The 22,830-nt window shown below is 36.0% G+C and overlaps 1 protein-coding gene across 1 annotated transcript; it reads left to right on the top strand.

The window, feature by feature from the left end:
* The first annotated feature begins 6,660 nt into the window (after positions 1 to 6,660).
* LOC140327535 (vomeronasal type-2 receptor 26-like) lies at positions 6,661 to 20,126 on the top strand. Its single transcript, XM_072406925.1, has 4 exons — positions 6,661 to 6,713; positions 15,251 to 15,363; positions 17,659 to 17,775; positions 19,222 to 20,126. Exons 1-4 carry the CDS (start codon positions 6,661 to 6,663, stop codon positions 20,124 to 20,126), a joined length of 1,188 nt encoding a protein of 395 aa, XP_072263026.1.
* The last annotated feature ends 2,704 nt before the right edge of the window (positions 20,127 to 22,830 follow it).

Below are 22,830 nucleotides of genomic sequence, written 5' to 3'. Positions count from 1 at the left end.
CTCAGAATTCTGGTTGAGAAACACTGATTTAGACAATAAAGAGATATGCAGTCATCATAATTAGCATGCTGAGCACATCAAGCCAGAGAGTGGCAGAGATGATGCACAGTGGAGAGTAGCTGAAGCCAATATAAATGAATTAATTGATTAGTAGCAATAAATGAGGCTGGGAACAAATGAAAGGTATAGGTTAAACAATTGTTAATTCATCAAGCAGAACAAGCAGTGGTCTCTGGTCTGAAAAGAATAACACAGGGAGCTTAGTGGCCACAAATTTACTCTTCCCCAAGAATGGTGTCAGTGGCTACAATATTACCCCTCTCTAGAATGGTGTCAGCTACCAAAATATTACCCCTCCCCAAGAATGGTGTCAGTGGCTACAAATTATACCCCTCCCCAAGAATGGTGTCAATGGCCACACTATTAACCCTACCCCCATGAGTGGTATCAGTATGATTGATTGCTAGGATTGATTTTGTCTGTGCACTTCTCAATGACTAGCCTCTGCATAATCTGCTGTTCATGAATGGACCTATCACCACCACCAGCACACTAACGTCATAGGTTTTTTATGCCTTCCAGTGTGCACAGTTTGCTCTCACCTTCCCAAACATATTTGGCCAAGACAATATTCTCCATACCATTCATTTCATAACTGCTACCCTCCTGAAGCATCGATGCATGGCATGATAGATCCATGTTTTCATGTTATTGACACAAAAATATGACTCCACTATGCAAATTGTGGGCCAGAAGTCTAGGCACATCAAACCAGGCAACATTTTCCTCTCTTGTCTAATTTTGCTGAGCCCATTCAGATGTCTGAGCCCAATAGATATCCTAACATTCCTTAGTAATTTGATTTGTCTGGGGGAAGAGAATGTATTTGGGGTACAATGTCCACAATGACATTAAAAAACACCTATGACTTTGTTGGCTGATATATACCACATACCAATCCAGATATGGCCTGAAAATATATAGACTGGCTAGTAATCTGACCGTATCTTTTTTATGCTTAATAAGAATATAGAGGTGAATATTAGTCTTTATGTAAATCTGGAATGGATCTTGTTATCCAAATGTATGCATTGTGCAAATATCTGCTCCTGTTATAAACAAATAACAGGAACATTAGCAATTGATATGTATGGTTGCTTCCCCACAATCTCCTGCCATAACGCTGCAGCATTTACAACTTTGGTTGCAAGAAGCAGACATTAAGCAAGCATCCATCTTTCACATTTAAAATTGTACTACAAATGTATGTATATGCAAGCTCATACACAACTGATTGCAGATGTTGATGGTCAAAAATTGTTCTTGCATTTTGTCTGACTGTATATGCTCAATTGCAAGGCATGAATGTGAAATATGTTTAGTACCGTATTTTTCGCCGCATAAGACGCACCCAATTTTAAAGGAGGAAAATCTAGAAAAAAAAGATTCTGAAAGATTATTCCCCTTCTGATCACTCATGTGCCATTCATACCGGTATTCCCCTTCTGATCACTCTGTGCCATTCAAATTCCCCTTCTGATCACTCTGTGTCGTTCTTACCTTTTTTTCCACTGTACGGCAGTTAGGGCAGGGATCAGCAGGGGGCGCTGTGCTGGCTTCTTTCGCTCTGCACTGCAGCCAGGAGGAGACACACGCTGCAGCCAGCGAGGAGAGGAGACACACGCTGCAGCCAGCGAGGAGAGGAGACACACGCAGGATCGGGTATCGGGTGAGTATCTTATTTTAATTATTTAATAACACATTTGTCGTAAAGGACACACCAACTTTTTCCCCCCCAGTTTTGGGGAAGAAAAAGTGCGTCTTATAGGGCAAAAAATACGGTATATTGTAAAGGATTTCAGGGTTGGATCCTGGAGGGAAGGTACATTTCCCCTGTATATGGGTGCTGGCTTTTTAGACTGGTGTGTTGGGAAAGGAGTTTGTGGTTATTTTTATGTTAGGCAACTATGTTGCTGTTTTTTTCCTAGTTTTCACGGGACCCGGACTCCGGACTGAAGGGGAAGGATTAGGTGGGCCTCTTCAGTCCATCTAAACACACACCAGGACTTGCACCTGCCCAGCAGAAAGGTGGGAATCCCATAAGATCTCAGGTGTGCATGAGGGAAAGGGACATAGAGTTGCAGGAAGTGGCCTGCAAATAAACTTGTCGGGAATCAAACTCAGAAGTGGTGTTGCTGTTGAAGCTGAATTGATTTCAATGATTTATGGACTGTAGAAATCTCAGTCAGGGAAGACTTGTATTGGACTTATCCTTGTCGTGGGGACATCCTGATGGACTATGGACATTTATACCACTTGGCAGAAGTAAGCCATTTTCTCTATTGTTTATACCTTCCTGAGTTGCTGAAAAGAAGCAGTTTTTTAGTTATTCCAATAAAGACTTGTGTTTGTTACACCTTTTGGTGAAAAGCGTGCTGGCTTCGTTCTGAGCTAATCCCCAGACTTTACAATATGTGTACATATTTTAGTAGATGTCTTACTAGATGTCTCAAAGATATCCAAATATCATCCCTTAGTTTACTATCAGCTCGCTCAACCACGTGGCATTACTTACAACCAGTTTGTGTGTGTCTTGGTTTGAAAGAACAAACCCCAAAGTAGCTACAGCCTGCAGACCAATGGACATCTCTATTAGGCAACTGGATTGTCTTAACCTGAAGACCTGATCTCTTCTCTGGGCCCTCACCATGCTGCTAATTCCATTTCAAGGGAAAGTTGTGCAAAAGGGCCCAGACAGAGATGCTTTCAATAGTTGGTACAATTCCAGTTGGAATGATCAAGAAATCCTAGAATCAAATGGAAATTTGATTTGAAATTTAAACTTTTTTAAGAGGTTTATAATGTATATTTTTAATAAAATCACTATCAATCATGTATGTATCCAATATAACCCTGGACAGAATGGGGGCAGTTTCAATCCAATACATTCAATCAATTAAAATAAAAGATTTAAGGTATTTGGCCCCATAGATGCATTTTAAAATTAAATCATTTAAGTGCCTAATATAACCTTTTGTCACAAATCAGAAAACTCTCCAGTACTTTCCACTAACAAAAGTCTTCACAGTTAAGCTTTTGTTTTGGTATTTTAAATTTTGGACAAAAACATTGCTTAAATTTAAATGATGCAAAAGCTGTCAATTTTGCTTATCCCTACTGGCAATGCTTCAATGTAACTATTTAATAATTTATAAATGATAGCCAAATAAACTTCAATAGTTGGCTACTTTAGATATGTGGGGCTAGTAGAATTATATTGATAATTTTATTCATTAATATTTTATTAAGTATATTATTGATTTATTTAAAAATACTGGACTTGAATATTATATACATTTTTTAATATTTGACACACTGTTTGAAACAAATTCACTATTTTGTATATTTGCATCTGAATGTAAAATATAATATTTACTAGTTATCCAGTACAATAAAGTAATGAACTTTTTCTCAGCATTGCTGATAGCGGAAAGCAGTTCTATAATAAAACATTATTATTCTTCTGCTTCACACATCAGTTGGAGATTTTCTATTGGATGAAAGTTTCTGTACAATCAGAAAAATTGGAATTGGAGTTTACTAGTCTGTTGTGTTGGATTCCCCTGATATGTCCTATTCTAGAGGCTTTTCCATATTCCACACATTACATCAGACTGTACAGAATAGGGAAGCGGATTGCATCATTTTTCATATTTGGATGATAAACTTTCCCTGTGCATTCCTCCCAGGATTACAGACACCTGAGCTGTGCGAGTCACTAGAGGCACACAAGCCCAGCACATGATTATAGTGGTGGAACGGCTCTGATCATATTAGAACAAAAGAAACAACGGAGTCACTGAAGAACAAGCGTGATAGTATATTGGATAAAAGTTTCTGCTAGATTCCCACAGGGAACAGACACTGAATTTACTGTACACCATCTGCTTTCCAATACAAACTGTTATCCTACAAGTGGTATTCAGTGTCTTTTACTTTAACTATTCACCAACCTATTTGGTTTAGATGAATAATAAAATAATAGGAAATATATAAATAAATTAATAGTACCAATAATAAAAATAAAACAAATAATATTATTTTATTATTTGCATATTGCATAACTGGTTGCATAATGCATTATGCAACCTAGCATAGCATTGTATGCTGTGGGTGTAAGAGATATATATTAAATAATGAAGCTTGTGACTTTTGGGCCTATAAATTGCAGTACAGATTGAAAAGCCACATTAAAATGAATAATTATTTAAAAAAATAAAAAAATAATAAATAAATGTTACAATGCAATCTACATGCATTAGGATCTTGATGTGTCCAAATATTAAATAAATAAAATAAACCTGGAAATATAGGAAGCACATGTGCAAATATTTACACTGAATTTACTGTACACCATCTGCTTTCCAATACAAACTGTTATCCTACAAGTGGTATTCTGTGTCTTTTACTTTAACTATTCACCAACCTATTTGGTTTAGATGAATAATAAAATAATAGGAAATATATAAAAAAAATTAATAGTACCAATAATAAAAATAAAACAAGTAATATTATTTTATTATTTGCATATTGCATAACTGGTTGCATAATGCATTATGCAACCTAGCATAGCATTGTATGCTGAGGGTGTAAGAGATATATATTAAATAATGAAGCTTGTGACTTTTGGGCCTATAAATTGCAGTACAGATTGAAAAACCACATTAAAATGAATAATTATTTAAAAAAATAAAAAAAATAATAAATAAATGTAACAATGCAATCTACATGCATTAGGATCTTGATGTGTCCAAATATTAAATAAATAAAATAAACCTGGAAATATAGGAAGCACATGTGCAAATATTTTGCCTTGGTTGAATTTTTCCTCTAGTTATTGCAACGTCCAGGGGTGGCATTTCTTGTCAGTGTCATGCCTCCCATTGTGCCAGCTAGCAATTTACTTTACATTTCTGCTGCTTAGGGGAGGCTAACAAACAGCAGATGAAAACCCACATTACTGCCACACTGACAAGTACCATTGCGTTTGCCTAAATTTTCACCTAAGTATTGTAAGATTGAGGGTTGGCATACATGTCATTCACTTAATGATGCAAACTATCAATATCTTCTACCTTCCTACCGCTTCTGTCACCACAGACCACAGCAACAGTGCTGGTGCACAAAACATCTTCGTCTAGCCCTTCTACGTTTAATCACAAATTTCCAATATTTGCATTACACACTTAGGGTTGGCATTGACGATGCACTAAACCCAGCTCTAGATGTCCGTTACCAATGCGTTCCACGTTCCGTCTCAGGGCCCACCCCCTTCTCCTGATGCTGCTGCTGCCTGTCAGTACTCTATTCACTATATTTGTATTACACACTTCAGGGTGGCTTTGACGATGCACTACACCCAGCTCTAGATGTCAGTTACCAATGCGCTCCACGCTTCGTCTCAGGGCCCACCGCCTCCTCCTCCTGCTGTTGCTGCTGCTGCCTGCCCAGTACTCTATTCACAAAAATGGTAGGGTCTGATTCTGATTCTACTGATTCCAACAGACATATCTGCAGACAATTTATTGCAAGGGTTTTTGGCTGTGATTTAAGCAGTAGAACTGATACCTGGCCAAACCTGTATACAGAGAACATCTCTTCACAAACCAGAACAATGCTTACATTTTGGTAGTTAAAAAATCAATTTGTAACCTATGAAAGGAGAACAAAGCTTTGTGTGAATTGCTTCATAGGGTTTTTACAGGATTATACAATTGACACATCTCACATTCATGACAAAATTGTTCTGAACACTAGTAAATCATAGGACAATGCAGTGTGAGGTATAAGGTAAGATAGGGCATGCATTGTCTCAGCTAGATATGAATACAGCATCAGAGACGCAAAGAATCTATTATCCTCATGGGGCCAAATACATCTTTTGATTTATTTTTTTCAATTTCACATTAGTTTACAACTTCAGTTTCTTTAGGACTGTTATGTCTACCTGATAAGGTTCCTCAGGAAGTGACTTCAAAGATCTTTGTAGGTTTGGTACCATTTAATACTGCTAATTTAGCAAAGGCAAAAACTTTTTTCATTTTTAATTGAAAATTAATAATAATAAAAATAAACAGTATTTATATAGTGCCGACACATTGCTCAGCACTGTATATTAATTAGGGGATACAAATGACACACAGATACAGACAATGACATAGGAGAGGACCCTGTCCCCAAGAGCTTATAATCTAAGATGTGGGTGGAGTAGCACACCGTAGGAGAGGAATATTATGTTGAATTTCAGCAGGTGGGAATGTCACAGATCATTTTATGAAATGGGAAACCATTCTGTCTCTGCAAGGGCTGCAAGAGCATTTTTGGCAGTGTAGGATTATCTGTGGCAGCAACCCTTTTTTTTGCCATGGCACTGACATCCTGCAAACCAGGGTGGTATTTTGGAATTTTTTTACTACCAAACTGAGTACATGTGGCTTGTTACCTTCCAACGGGGCTGAATATGCTCTGTAAGCATACAATTGATCTACCAAAGAAGTAGCTTTGTCAGGAGAGCATTCGACAGACATGACATAGGAAGGCTGGTAACATAATTCTGTTTCCTAGCCCAACGTTCTCTAATGGAGGACTGATGATTGCAAGATGAAGAAACAGAAGATGGAGGAGGAAGAGGACAGGCTGTGGAAATGGCAAAGGTAAGTGAACTGTGGGTCAGCCCTGGGGATTCTGCTGTGATTTCTGTACTGGAGGTCCCTATTTGAAGGTCTGTACAGAGTTTATTATTGAGAGGTCTGCATGTTGAAAGGGAGTCTAGACAGGGGGAGTTCGTATTGAGAGTCTACACTGGAAAGCTCTGTTAGGGGGGGGTTGTATTGGGAGGTATGCACATAAGGGGGTTATAGGTCTGTACTGGGGAGTCTGTACTTTGACGGTTTGTGCGAGGGCTGCCTGTGGGTGTGTACTATTCCTGGAAGACTGGCACTGGGGGTGGCTATTATGGGTTAGTCTGCACTTTACTACAGACCGGGCCAGTACTGGTGGTCTGAAAATAGAGGGTCTGTACTGGCAGGGTCTGTACTGGGGGTGGAATCTCAAGGTCAGTACTGGGGTTCCCTACTGGGAGTTACTGCTTTTTTTCTTGGGAAGGGATGGGATGCCTTCTAAATGGTTGCCTCAACATCAAGAAGTCTAGAATCAGCCCTGCTATCACCACTACTACGACCAATGCCACTACCCCCTGATGACCACCACCACCACTATTACAACAATCAACACCACCATCAGCACTTCCTCCATCACTACTGCCACCAGCAGAAACAGCTTTAGAACCCAGAAAGCGAATAAATGTGTCACTATTCATGCCCTCCTCTTCAACATTTGTTTCTTATATTTCCTCTGATTTGAATAACTGTTGTGTGTCATCACACAGCTCTTCTGCTTTTTCAGCTCTTGTTGGAAAGGAAGGAGAGGAAGGGGGAGAACAAAGGAAATAAGTCTCCTCTAACCTGCAGAACCTGGGATAATAGTATTATCTCATAGGCCAGTAGACCAACAGACCAAAAATTATTATATTTGGGGTTCCAAGCAGATGTAACACAAATGATTAGAAAGATCAAAAATGAACCTCCCCTATCTTATATATCTTATATCTTATAATTAGAAAACTGATAGAGAATACCACGAGTTGCAGAAAATTAGAGAGAATTACTGAGTGTGTGCAGAATGGAAAACCCATAGTCAATTTGAGCCAGAGTCCTTTGGAATGAAAGTACATTTGTGAACTGATTTTTCCCCCCTCGTACAGACCTACATACATTTTCACTCCCCAGACCCACACTACCCCCCCCCCCCCCCCCCCCCCACCATGCAAACCTACCAACACAGATTCCCCCAGTACAGATCTCTCCAATTAGACCCTCAATACAGTGTATTGAGGTATAGACTCTCATCATAGATGAAAAAGATTGATGGCATGATGTACAGTTTTTGTTTTGTAAATTTGGATCCTAATGTGATTGACTAAACTCTTTAAATGTTATTTTTTTTGCAACAATTTATTTGAAAAAGTTAAAGTGCCTTATTTAGGTTGTCTTTAAAGTTTTGATGTAATACTTACCTATTTGTTTTTCCTGTATGTATAACATTACGGCACTGACACAACACCTACTCCAGACCAATATATGTCTATTGTTCTAACAGTGTAAGTGTAACTATTTGGGTAACCACATTGGTGTGCCTTATGTTTTATTGGAGAAATTAGGTGTTTCCACTCTGGTATATTTTTATTGATGAATGTGACAGAAGCATACATTGGTTTATGTTTCTCATTGGTGAAGTTATCAAAGTGCACTTACCTGGACCAGAAAACTCAAACCTACAGAGTTCACCTCTAGCCCATGGAATTGGGGATACCCAAACTTCATCCCTTGTAGAGATGGAAAAAAAAACAATACACACTTTACATGCCAGTGGATAATCTCCTGCCCATAAATACCAGTGTTTCTAACCTTTCTCTTGTGTGTCTTTGTAGATTTATTTGTTTTTTAATATAAAAAAAAATGAATACAATGAGAGTTAATGGAGAAAATGCACAAAGAAATGTCCAAGATATTGTTTTGTAAGTGAAAGTCATAATAAGGAACAAAATAAATAAAGCAAGTCTTTTTTAAATATGAATAACAACTTAGTGAAAAAAAGAAGAAATCACATAATTGTTGGAGTTCTGGAATTATCTCTGTGACGTGCAGTGCTTAGCTTTATAAACCTGAGTCTGAAAGCTCTGCTGGCACTGACTTGGAAGAGGAATCCTCGTCTGTGTTATGCATTGTTCTGTGATGAGTACCATTTCTTATGCATATTATATTGTATTCTTCCTGATCTTGCTGTGTGCATCATCTTGTGGGAAAAGTTTAAAAACATCTCCATCTTGCAGACTCACTTCTTCAAAACCTCCATTTCTTTATGAATATTATCAGGAAGGAGATGTCATTATTGGAGGATTGTTCTCTGTGAATTGGCAAATTCGGGAGACTCCTACATATATCACTTTCTATAGACAAAGGTTCATATGTATGATGTAAGTTGAAAATGAAATAACTCCTTAAATTTCTTTCAAATATTCCGGGGATAAACACACAATTTTTGATTCAAAACACAACCAGCTTCAGTATATTTTTCAGGATTCAGGAACCACTGTAGAGGCTTTCTGGTATTTATATATATTTAATTTTTGTTGAATCAACGGAATGTGAATTTCCATGTTCAATTTTAATAATTTTTTTATATTGTCTATGCAATTTTTAATTAAAAAAAAAATCAAAACACAATATGGAAATGTTACACATGCTTTAAATGAAATCTGCCAATCATTGCCTCAAATATAAATTGTTGTGTTTTTCTAGAGTACAATCTGACAGTTGTAATCTATCACGAATGTAGTAAACCCTGTGACTTTACTCTTTTAAATGTTTGTTATGATTTAAGAATTTTAATTCATATGAAAAATATCAATTCCAATGCACAAATGTGTATGTATATATGTATATAGGTATCAGTTTATATTGAAATATGTCTGCATAACATTTAAAAAAACAAAACTGTAGCTTGCCTAAATCACCATTATAATAACTTGTCATAGTATAATATACTTCTATGGATATGACCAGCTTTATTTCAGCCTACATAATATTTATGTGTCACCCTGGATAGAAATATCACTTGTTCCAAAAAATCCAAAAAAATATTACAGTTTACCAGTCCTCAGATATGCTGACTGCATATTTTTTTTTTAAAGTACATTTTTACACATTGATATCTTAGGGTTACAATGTTATTTTTTCTATAGGCACAATGCAGCTGGTTACTAAAAGTTTAGACTTTTCATATCATGCCATGGGCCTGATTTATTAAAGACTGGGGAAGATAGACTATCATAGGTAACTTAACAAACCTGGAATGGATTTAATAAAAATCTTGTGCTATTTGTTGGCAAATGTTTTCACTTCTTGACCGGATCCATTCCAGTTTGGATGTGATTTGCAGGATAGACAGTTATAAAAGTGGTCAAGAACTGGTAAAGTTTCCTGTTGCAAGACTCGAGTTTCCTGTTTTTCCTTAAAAAACTTTTGGTTCAGTCTTTAGTTTACTCAATTTTAGTGTATTTATCTCTCCTGAAAAGTTTTTTTCTTTGTGGATAATATATTTGAAATATACATTTTGATTGCATTTCCAGACCAAATATAAGAAAATATGCTGAACTCTTAGCATTTATCTTTACGATTCATGAGATTAACAATGATATGCAAATTCTTCCCAATATAACTCTGGGTTACCATCTACACGATTCGTGCGGAGATCTGATACATTCTGTACATAATATTCTACATACACTGTCTGGAAACAAAGTGGAGACTCCTAACTATTCCTGCTTAGAATATGGTGAAGTAGTTGGATTTGTTGGAAACAATGTTGCAATGACAGAAATACTTAGTGTATATGGATACCCACAGGTAGGTGAAATTAATAATTCTTTATAGGACGATACATCAAGGAGAGAATTCTGTGCAATGATATCAATGTGTAATATAAGCACGTTTAAACTAAAAGTTTTTATATAGATCTAATGCATGTCTATCATCTACACCACCGCTAAAAACCTGGTATTGGAATAATAATACCCCCACAACCACCCTATTACCTCTCTTTAACATACTACTGGAATAAACCAAAAAAACAAACAAAAAAAAAATCCTTAGCCTTGTTTTTATTTACCTAAAACCAGGGTCATATGATACTCCAGCATCCATTTTTTTTCTTCTTCCACTTTTTACTCATTTTGGGTTCTGCTAGAGGTGTTCACATTACTGTTTGTGTGTTGTGGACCCTTCTTTTGGCAGCCAACCAGTGGTACCCTCTTTGAAGAGAATGCAGGAGAGTATAGGCCGTACCCATCCAATGAGGGAGAATCTTCAATACTTAAGAAATAGGAATCTGGAAAGCACATTAAATTAACAAAAACTTCTTTTAGAAGGTTAACTTAGATTACATTGAATGGGCTATCATTAGAAAGTGGGGGAAGGTAAATAATTATCTTGGCAGAGCTCAGTTCTCCTGTAAAGAACATCTACACATTGTTAGCTATTATTTATGAGTAGATTAACCATATTTGGCACATGTTCCCCAACAAAATAATGGCTTCAACAAAAAAAAATGAAAGTTCTAGAAACAACCAAAGCCCCGATCTAAAGCCAACAGAAAATCTGTGGGTAAACCTGAAAAGGGCTATTAACAAGAGATCCAGTCACAATCTGACAGATTTGGAGCTTTTGCAAGCAAGAGTGGGCGAATATTGCCAAGTCAGCACATACCATGCTGAGATACTCTAACCCAAGAAGACTGAGTGCTGTAATTAAATCAGAAGTTTAAAGTATTAGTTTAGTGTGCACATTTATGCAACAAGCTTATCATACTTTTTTGTTTTTTACATTTTTTCCCAACAGCTTTGTTTGTTTTACAATTGAATTATACAGGTTACAGGTCAAATTAAAGGGGGGGGGGACGTTTTGAAACTATTTATTGTGGTTTCTTCTTTTATGGCATTTTTAACAAGTAGTGTACACTTTTAGTATCCACTATAATTGTGTGCGAGTTGTGTTTTATCCTTTTAAAATTTTTCTTTGAAAAACCATGAATAGATTTTCCTTACAATAAGTCATGTTGTATGTTTTATGTTTAGGAGAGCCACAGTGTGACCTAGCCAACATTGGCACATCACAAATGCTCTCTTGACTACAATTGCTCTGTAAACTGTGTCTTTTACATATTCTTTAGGTCTTCTATGATGATCAGGATCAGATTCCAGAGAATTTTTTACATAAAATTGTTTCAATTGGTGACCAAAAGTGGACATTTTATAAATCTGTTACATCTTTTTTGGTTCACTTTGGGTGGAACTGGGTTGGAGTCATTATGCCATATGATGACAGTAAAGATTTACTCCTTCTGGACCTCCAAAAAGAGTTTGAAGCACATGAAATCTGCATTGATTTTGTTATTAAACTCACCTCTGATAAAATAACGAATCTTAAAAACCTAGAGACTATTCAGAAATGTACAGCTAGGGTCATAATTGTCCTCGGAAAGTTTGTATTACATTATGCTTCTATGCAAGATTTGGATGTCATGCTTCAGAATATCACATTAATTATTGATGACTCGTGGTTATATGGTGCTTATTTAGGTTCAAAATTTCTGCAAGTAATAAATTGCAGTTTAATGATTTCACCAGTAGAACATCATATACCGGGTTTGGGGAATTTTTTAAAAACAATAAATTTAAACAATAGCCCAGATGATCAAATACTTCAGGATATTATGTATTTCTACTTTCTTTGTGATATTCCTAACAAGAACAGGTTGTATACATTGCAGTGGGTATATGACTTGTCCCTCGAACGATGCAACTGGGAAAATCATCAAATTACATCAAAGTTAATTAACTTAAATTATACAACATATTATAATGTTAGATTTTCACTCCTTGTCCTGGCTCTAGCTATAAAATCAGTGCATGAATCTTCCATTAAAAATGTAAACAATCCTAAAACATTGAATTATAAAGAGAAGGTAAAAAATAAAAAATAAGTAAAATATTTATTTCTGAAATTTAATAGCAGATATAAATTTTTCTAATGGATAGGTCTTGAGCACCATCAGGCTTCTCTTACTGGAAATCAGAAAATTAGAGAAATGTATTTGAAAACTATTAACAAAGAAGTATATAATTCTAACAGAGGCTCACAATGTCAGTCCCATAAAAATTAAAGTACAAAAACTAAGAATGAGAGTATTTTTATTCCCACATATCAAGTGGGACGTTTTATGGTGGCATAAATAAGGTCTATTCAACAATCATAAAAAAAAAATTCAACTCATTCACATTAGATAAAATGATACAATGTAACTAAGTAAAGAATATAGTAATTCAAAACATACTAAACAGGAGAAGCACCCCACATATATTATATACCAGTGCTGGTAGGTAGCAAACAATCAAAAAGAGGGGGGGGGGGGGCTAAAAATCTTTCAAGCACAAAAGGTAGGGGCTATTTCTCATTGGTACATTTTGCAGTATTTAAACCTGTTTCATCAGGATGTTTATTACAGGAACACTGAGAATGTCAAAAACATAATCCAATGTGTAATGCACCATGTGGGTAACATATCCAAAATTCCTATCATACACATTAAGACGTAGTTACATAAAATCATCATATACCCTAGGATATTTTCTGATAAATAATTTGCCTTCCATTTCTTTTATATGGGTGATATAGCATAGTACATACCTCATTATCTTTATGGCTGTCCCCCTTTTCACTTTAACCCAGCTCCCATTTCTTGCCCAGAGCAACATCAATATTGTTTTGTCCCTTGCTAAAAGTTACCAAAATTTTTCAACAAATTTTGCTTACCTGCTTACAAAGTACCTGCTGTTTTGCACCACCACTACTTCCACCAGCAGAACCTCCACTACTGATATTAGATGTGTGCTAAAGCTGGACAAAAAAGATTTAAAAAAATAAATAAATAATTGTAAAAAAACAAAACCTAACATACCAGACTTTATAGTGACTACCTAAAGCTACTAGAATGGTAAATCATACGAAACACAAGAAGTATGAGAGGACAGGCAGAACACAATGTGGGGACAGTGAAATAAAGTACAGATGTAGGGACAGTGAAGAAACATTTTAGAAAGTACCCCTATTTCCAAAAGTCCAAACAAACGTATATTGCAAAGCAGAAAATAAGATAAGAATAATTCCAAGGGTTCCTCTGTCCAGTAATAACATCACTTTTGACATGAAGCTCAGTGGCCACATATCACTTCTGGTGCACAATGGGGTACTTATGTTGTGGATTGGTAAAATATAATATATATATATATATATATATATATATATATATATATATTTGTTAATAAACTATTCACAATTTAACATTTAAACTCTTGTGTTTTATTGCTGAACAGAGAGCAATTCAAATGATGTAATGCTTTATATTGCTATATGTATGATTTTAATATTTAAAAGATACATTTATGTTTTTTATGTTTTTTTCTAGTTAACAAAATATGTAAAATTTATAATTCAATCTACCAAGGAGGATAATATTACATTTAAACCTACCAAAATATTACGTAACTGGGTATTTTTTGAAAACACAAATGATGAACCAATCCCTTTAGGTAAAATTGTTGGAACTGTAGAATCTCAATCTGCCAAAAAAGAGATAAAAGTCGATTTAAATAGGAAAGAAGTGATATGGAAAACTGGTAAGGTAAAATTCTGTTTTGATTGTTTCTATACTGTTGGTGCAGACTCTCCTTACCAGGACATTCATTGAAAACCATAAATATTGCAAAATATCACTGCAAACACTATCACACTGTGACTGTGAGAAATACAGATATTAAAATAGAATAAAATATCAGAAATGTTTTCCAATTTTAGGTACAAAATTAAAATGCAAACAAGCAGCACAATGCCCCATACATGGAGAACAGTATAACAACAATTGTATCAAAGTATGGTTGTAAGCACATTCCAAGTAATATAAGATGAATGTCTACACATTTTGCAGCTTAAACATCACTGCATTATCAGGTTCATAGAATAGTGAGTCATCTGAACAAATATTTAGCATAAACATCCATGGCTGCCCCAGGACAACACGCCCTGCATATTCTCATTATTGGTATTGCTTGCAGCAGCAGTGAAGATCAGGCAAATAGCTGTCAGACCTCTGCTCTGCTTCCTGTGCATCCCCGGTTTCCCTTTGAATGTGAATGGTGCCTCTGCATCCCCTGCCCTGAGACTGTGCAGCTGAAGGGGATTGTGCTGAGATTAATGAGCAGACTAGTTCCTGATTTCAGTCCTGCACTGCCATTTGATGCTGGGGCTTTAATGCCTCTCTGCTCCCACTAATCTGTCCCTGTTGTAGCATTTAGCTGGGCTAATCTGTACTGGAGTGAAATTCATGTTATTTACTGTTGCCAACCTTGCCTGTTTCTGACCTATCGTTTGTACGCAGCCTAGACCAAACTTGTGTCTGTTGACCCGGACTCTGCTTGTGCCTACTCCCTTCCTACTGTACCTCATTTGGTGGACTGATCACTCATGTATGACTTAATATGTCTTAATATGGCTTAATACTGTGGATTTGCTTGTAGAACTTATAACTCACAATCTATGGGCCCCTGGTCCTCTGCCAGCCCATCCCCAGTTGCCATCCCTTGCCAATTAAGTCCTGGAGGCAACCGTGTGCTGGGGGACTCAACCACAGGTGAAGACTAGGGAGTTTTTAAAACTTGATCTCGCTGCGAATTTGGCTGTTCTTGCTTACCAAAATTGTTAGCAAGATTGGCCGGTGGAAATTCGCCAAACGAGATCAAATAAAAAAAAAAAAAAAAAGATAGCTAGCTGAGCTGATCAATATATGCAGCGCAGGCTGCATCAATTTTAACAAATGTTGAGCTACTTTTTCTTTTCTGACTCTTTTCTTTTTTTTTTTGCTTTCTTTTCCTAACCTTTATCTCTTTGTTATAATGTGTTTTACATGAGACATGACTTGTATGTTATTTACCTTGGTTTTGTAAGGCCCTGGTCCACACCAGTACTTACCACACGCCAGTCCCCCAATATAACGCTGCAGTCTTCACTAGGGATAAGTGAACTTGTGGGAACCGTGGGAACTTTCCAGTCATGCGAGTGCCTCCAATCAGCTTTGACTGCAAGCGAACTCTCAATGGAGTTTCTCCGGGCTGTACTCGGTGACCGTGGGAACTGAACTGCAGATGAACTCTCAATGGAGAAACTTCATTGAGAGTTCATCTGCAGTTCCACTGCGATCCCCGGGCACTAGAGGTTAATAAACCTCTAATGCTGGGGATCGCAAATAGGAGGATTCCCAGGGCTTCAAGAATTAATGCAGCCCTGAAAATCTATTGCAGATAAATAAAATCCATTGCTAGATAAAGGTTAAGAAACAAAAGCATAAAAGTAGCCTACATTTGTTTTTTTATTGATTTAGTATTACAGTATAATGCAATTGTTCTATATAACTATAAGAATGTCTTGGCTGAAGATCCCATATTGCAAAAAATGCTGTTTAAATAATGTTAGTTGAAAAGAAGGTTTACTTCCATGCCAGATTCTGTGGCAGAATATCTGAGAACACTTTCTGATACATTTGCTGATTACCATTTGTCAAGGTTACTAAAATTTCTATTCTTTTTTCATAGCTTTGGCAAACTCTGTAAATGAAGAGAAATGTATCTACTATATATAATATTTCAGTCAAATACCAACAATCTGGCATACAGGAGTGTTGGGGTTTGTCAAAAACTTTTATATTATCCAGTTCTTCCTATTATAGTAGTGGTAGCGATAGTTAGCTAAAGCCTTACAATGAGATGACAATATTGTCACCCCATTCCAATATGGGCTAACATAAATTGTGATCTTATGTTATATAAAGCTTAGGACTCCTTGTTAAAAATTCACACCAGAAGGTCTCACAAGCACTGGCTTTTCTCAGTGAAGAGCGTTATAGCCATAACAACTAGAAGCATGAATCTGAACTGTGTTACAGAAACGGTTTGAGTTCGTGCCACTTAGGGACTTTGTGGTACATTTTGTAGAGGTCTCGTAAACTTTTGCAAGCCTTATTAGATAACAGAATACTTGAAATACATTTACATTATTGGGCTTTGAGTACCATTTTTTACTAAACCGGTTTACACCGTTGGACAAAAGGAATGGAGGAGTCTGGATGTAAAATGAGATAAATGGCGCTATATTTAGGATGTATCTGGTCTAAAGCAGCAGCTCTGGAATTATGGTTAGATAAATGGCTCTATAGTTAGATTTTATCTGTGCTATTTACCAGTGGTTTCATGCACACCTCTTGTTTTCAACCCTCTTTTTCACTGATGGTCAGGTAACAAGCTTCAGAAAGGCTTGAAAAAGACTTGGAGATAGGTAGACAAGTTTCCACAAAACTTAATAATATATACCCAACCTTTACATAATTTTCTACAAGCAAAGCACTTTCACACCCCCATTGCCGTTTTGTTGATTAATAATGGCATATACCAATCATTCTCTGAGACTGACCAATGTTGGCATCTTTAATAATAATATTGTTATTATTATAAAAAATTACTTGTATTTATCAGTATATTACTCTGTGCTTTATAAAGTTTAGTGTCATATTACTAATGGTCCCTCAAATGGTCTCGCAATCTAATGTGCCTACCATAATCATACTGTATGTCATTAACACAGTCTAAGGCCAATTTTGAGGGGAAGCCAATTAACCTAACTGCATGTTTTTGGAATGTAGAAGGAAACAGGAGGCCCTGGAATAGACCCACACAAGCTCAGGGAGAACCTGCAAACTTTCCTTGCAAAGGTGCAAAGGCAAGAATGCTAGCCACTGAGCCAATCATGCTGCCCACAGTTGATCTTAAAACAAATTTTAAGTATATATATATATATATATATATATATATATATATACACTCTGTAAATAAAAAAAAACAGTTTACTAGTGTAATTATTTTTTAACAGTTTCCAGAATCTCGGTGCAATGAAAGGTGTCAGCCTGGATACAGAAAAGCTTCAAGAAGTGGATCCCTTGTTTGCTGCTACGACTGTGTCCCATGTTCTGAGGGAGAAATGTCCAACATTACAGGTAGGAATTTGAAACACATTAACCAACCATATAGGATACAAATACAATACATGCAAAGTATTGACTGACATTACAGGTGGGCATGGAGGTTATTTTAGGCCAGTCTTGTTTGATTCTTGTGAAAGGGAAACTTAATTAAAAATAAAAATATACTGTATATCTACAGGGTTTTCTGGCTAGTCTGGTGATGTTAAGGGTGGCAAGGAGGACAACACTTATGGGCAACAGTATGGGCGTTTCAGAGTCATATATATATATATATATATATATATATATATATTGTGAGGGGTTATGTTAAGGATCGCCTTTGCTGGGGTCAAAGGACACTTGTCTGGTTCATCCAACTCAGATCACACACCAAGGTATCAGCCTTAAGCTGGATTGCAGCCAGGTTTATTAAAGGTTGCAGATAAAATAACAAAAACAGCAAAAGAAAACCTTGCCTGTCCGGCACTTACTATACATTAAGACATCCCTGTCTATCAGCTGGAGGGCTTCTCCCTGTCAGCTCAAAACCAAGCTTGCAGCAACCTTCTACTCACTTTTGAGCTCACTCACCCAGACCGACTTTCTGAGTCTCTCAGCTAAGCTCCCTCACAGACCGACTGTCTGTGTCTCCAGCAGAGCTCACTCACACAGTCCACCCGTCTGTGTCTCCAAACAGAGCTCTCTCACACAGTCCACCTGTTTGTGTCTCCAAACAGAGCTGAACTCACACAGACCCTTGTCTGTGTCTCCAAACAGAGCTGAACTCTCACACAGACCCCTGTCTGTGTCTTTCCAAGCCAAGCTACTGACTGAGCTCCTGGCTCTATGTTATATCCCCACCCTCAGTGTTTCTTCATTTATTATATTGGGCAAATATATCTCCTTTCCTCCTCCAATCCTGCCTTGGTTTCCCAATATATATATATATATATATATATATATATATGTAGTCCCCAGGTTACATACGAGATAGGGACTGTAGGTTTGTCCCTAAGTTAAGTTTGTATGTAGCTTGGAACAGGTACATTTTTTTAATAAATGCAATTAGGTCAGATGTTTGTCTCAACATATTATTAGGCAGCCTGGTGTCAGTTACTGTATACAATCCTCACTCACTGTGAGTTAATCACAAAAAAAGCAAAAAGAAAAGCTTTATGGAGCCTAAGAATTCACAAATGAACAGGGAAGCCCAGTTCTTATCTAGGAGTCGTCTATTTGCCGGATGTCCTTAAATCTGGGACTACTTGTATATATAAGAGAAGTGGGTTGACAATCAGATTACACTCACTAGATGACAAAAGAGTTTGAGAAGGAAAGGTTATGAAGAACAGATGTTGGCCAAATCTTGTTAGATGACACTATTACATGAATAAATCTTTTTGATGCAATTCTTGAATATTGATGTGAAATAACCAGGGCTTTGACATCTCTATTTTTACATTTCTGCACTTATTTTAGACAGTAAAAACTGCCAAAGATGTCCAGATGAAGAATGGCCTGATGACAAGAAGGTAAAATGTATCCCTAGGACACTGGAGTATCTGTCATATATGGAGGATGGTATTGGTCTAGCAGTCTCTGTTGTTTCTCTTATATGTTCTCTTATAACTGTCATCATCTTAGTGTTGTTTGTTGTATTTTGGGACACCCCAGTTGTAAAAGCCAATAACCGGACTGTGAGCTTCATCCTCCTGACCTCCATCTTGCTGAGCTTCCTATGTGTCTTCTTGTTCCTTGGTCGTCCTGTGGATATAACCTGCGTTCTAAGACAAGTACTATTTGGGATTTTCTTCTCCATCGCTGTCTCCTCTGTTCTGGCCAAGACTATCACAGTCTGCATTGCTTTCAAAGCCATAAAACCCGGCAGTGTATGGAGGAAGTGGGTGGGAGAGAAGATTTCTAATTCTGTTGTCTTATTCAGTTCCTCTGTCCAAGTTCTGATCTGTGTTATTTGGCTGTCAGTGTCTCCTCCCTACCAAGAGTATGACATAGACTCCTATCCCGGGAAGATCATCATTCAGTGTAATGAAGGGTCAGTTATCGGGTTCTACTCTGTGTTGGGTTATATGGGATTTCTGGCAGCTGTGAGTTTTGTTCTGGCTTTCATGGTGAGGACATTACCGGACAGTTTTAATGAGGCCAAGTACATCACCTTCAGCATGCTTGTGTTCTGCAGTGTGTGGATTGCCATGATCCCGGCTTATCTGAGCACCAGAGGGAAATACTTGGTGGCTGTGGAGGTATTTGCCATATTGACCTCCAGTGCTGGAATATTAGGCTGCATGTTCTTTCCTAAGTGTTATATTTTGCTCCTTAATCCTAACTTCAACACTAGAGATTCTTTGTTAATAAAAAATAATTAATTCAACAAATGTTTTAACAAGCATATTCTTAACAAGGATTTTTCTTATTTTATTTTATATTATTTGTGCAATATTCCAAACAGCTTGATTTACTACACCCCAAAAATGTTTGTATATATTTATATATGTTTAAGAGTATTTAAAGATATGGCACATATTGTCTTCATGCCTTGTTATTGATCTCTTATCTTGTTAAATGTTCAAATATATAAAGCAACAATAAATATTTGTATATGCTATTTGGATTGCATTTTTCATATAATATAATTCTAACTGATATTTACAAAAAGTTTATTTCTCCTTAAAGAATTGGACTTTTGAGGCAATAATATATATATATATATATATATATATATATATATATATATATATATATATATATATATATATATATATATATATATATATATATATATCACTTTTCATTGAATTGTAACAAATATTGCACTATAATGTGTAGAAATTATTTTTAAAAATAGTGTTTTTTTCATAAAACCATAACAGTATGCAAACATGCAAATCAAGCACATGCTATATCCTCGACGCGTTTCGTGGAGCTGGTCCACTTCTTCAGAAGGAGATTGATGAATATTACTATTATTACTATATTTAAAATTATATACAATCACCATGAAATTACAGCCCGCCACATAAGATGCCGTCATTTTGTTTTTGTCATACGGGGTATATATATTTTTTGTTTCATAAATTGGATACACTTACTTTTTTACACAGTGCACAAGGAAAGTATATTTATACTGAGTGGATTTGTTGTTTTTTTGGTTCGGTAATTATTTATGCACATAGAAGTTATTTGTTGAAATTATTCATAATAAAATATGCACTTGCACTTTTTGTAGTGTATGGCTTTCAGGTTATTATAGAACTTTCAGGAGAATGATAGGTTAATAATGGATAGATTTTTTGAAGGTTCTGTTCAGGGATTTTTGTTTTTTATTTCTTAGGTATAGTGATGATAAGTACTGTTCCTATATTTATAATAGTGAAATGTTGCAAAGGCTCTTTTGGCTGTGGGTGATACCTGTAATATTTATTTGATTATATTATATTTTAGTTATGGTTGGGTATGGTTGGATATGTATTTGTACTTGTATATGTTATTTCATGGTGAATTTATATATTTTGAATTATTGTAATAATGATCAATCTCCTCCTGAAGAAGTGGACCAAGAAACACGTGGAGGATATTGCATATGCTTGATTTGCATGTTTGCATACTGTTACAGTTTTATGAATAAATTAAAACTATATTTTTAAATAATTGATACGCATTATAGTACATTTATTGTTACAATTCAAAAGTGTAAGTTATATATATATATATATATATATATATATATAAATATATATATGTTGGCTAAAAAGTCCCATTTGGCATGTACAGACATTGTGATACTCCTTCTCCTAAATGATATGGTTGTTAATATACATTGTGATACTCCTTCTTCTAAATGATATGGTTGTTAATGGAAAGCCCCCTGAAAATGATGTGTCACAAATGCTGGAGACGTAAGGTGCCTGAAGGGAGCGTGACAAAAATTAACTTTTTTTTAACTTTTTAACAAAGTTGTTTGTCCTTACGTCAAAGTAAAATTTTAAACTTTCAGCCATCTTTTTTAAAGAAACTTGTCAACTTTTTAAGTTAACTGCAAAACAACAAAGTTTTTTGACAAAATTGCTAGGGATATTAGGGGGGGGTTTCGGAAATGTTCACAATAAAACACTTTTGAAACTTGTTGTTTTTGCATAAATCAAAACAAAAGTATGGTCATTAAATTATTTTAAATGGTCTGCCAAATTTTTAGAAATGAGTAAAAACGATGCCAAATTTCCAAGTACAACAAAAGCAACTACATTTTGATATTGATAAATAATATCACATTTTCAGATGGTGCCAGAGGGAACTGTTGAAATATAACATAGTTCGAACTAATAGTGCAAAATATATTGTGAAAATCAAATGTTGTTGCTGATGCCTCTACTTCTCTTGCTTTTGTTGCCCATGTGGGTCATTCATTATCAGGGCGGGAGTTTGGTGCTACAGATTTACAGAATGTGCAGACTTCACCTCTTCCACAGAGTCCTCTTTCTCCTCCATCTCTTTTTTCTCTTTCACCTTAAAAATGGTCAGCTCTTGGAATGGTCAGAACACTCCCAGCCATCACAAAACAAACAAAATTTTTACTTTCAATAAAAGGATTTTCTACCCTTTTAGGTAAAGAAAAAATTCTGAGTTTAGGTCTACCTTAATTTTACGATCATAAGAGAACAGACAGAGACACCAGGAAATCTATAGAGTTGCTGTCCTGATTAATTTAGAGAAAATTGTGTTATTCATACAAAACACAGTGCAGATTTATACAAAAATCAGTACAGAAAAAAATTTAAAAGGTGAATTAAACAGTGATCCTTCAGGAATGCAGAGTCCTTGATTGCCCTAAACAATGATGGCCCTGATATCCACGCTCTCCTCTACTGCCCCATTTTATTTTATTTTAGTCATTCTTTCTTATTTATACTTTGGTTACTAGACACACAAAAGAACCCCCTCCTTTCTGTGTCCTTCCTCATACGAATCACAAATGAAGCTTAATGAGATTTACAGGACAATCAACCTTCACAATGCAGCTAGTCTTCCTGATATTTCTCATTAATGATTTTGATACAAAATGGAGATTACAAA

This window comes from Pyxicephalus adspersus, chromosome 3 (genome assembly GCF_032062135.1).
Source record: "Pyxicephalus adspersus chromosome 3, UCB_Pads_2.0, whole genome shotgun sequence".
NCBI lineage: Eukaryota > Metazoa > Chordata > Amphibia > Anura > Pyxicephalidae > Pyxicephalus > Pyxicephalus adspersus.
Note: the sequence above shows the minus strand (reverse complement) of the source record. Positions and strands in the feature narration are given on the sequence as shown.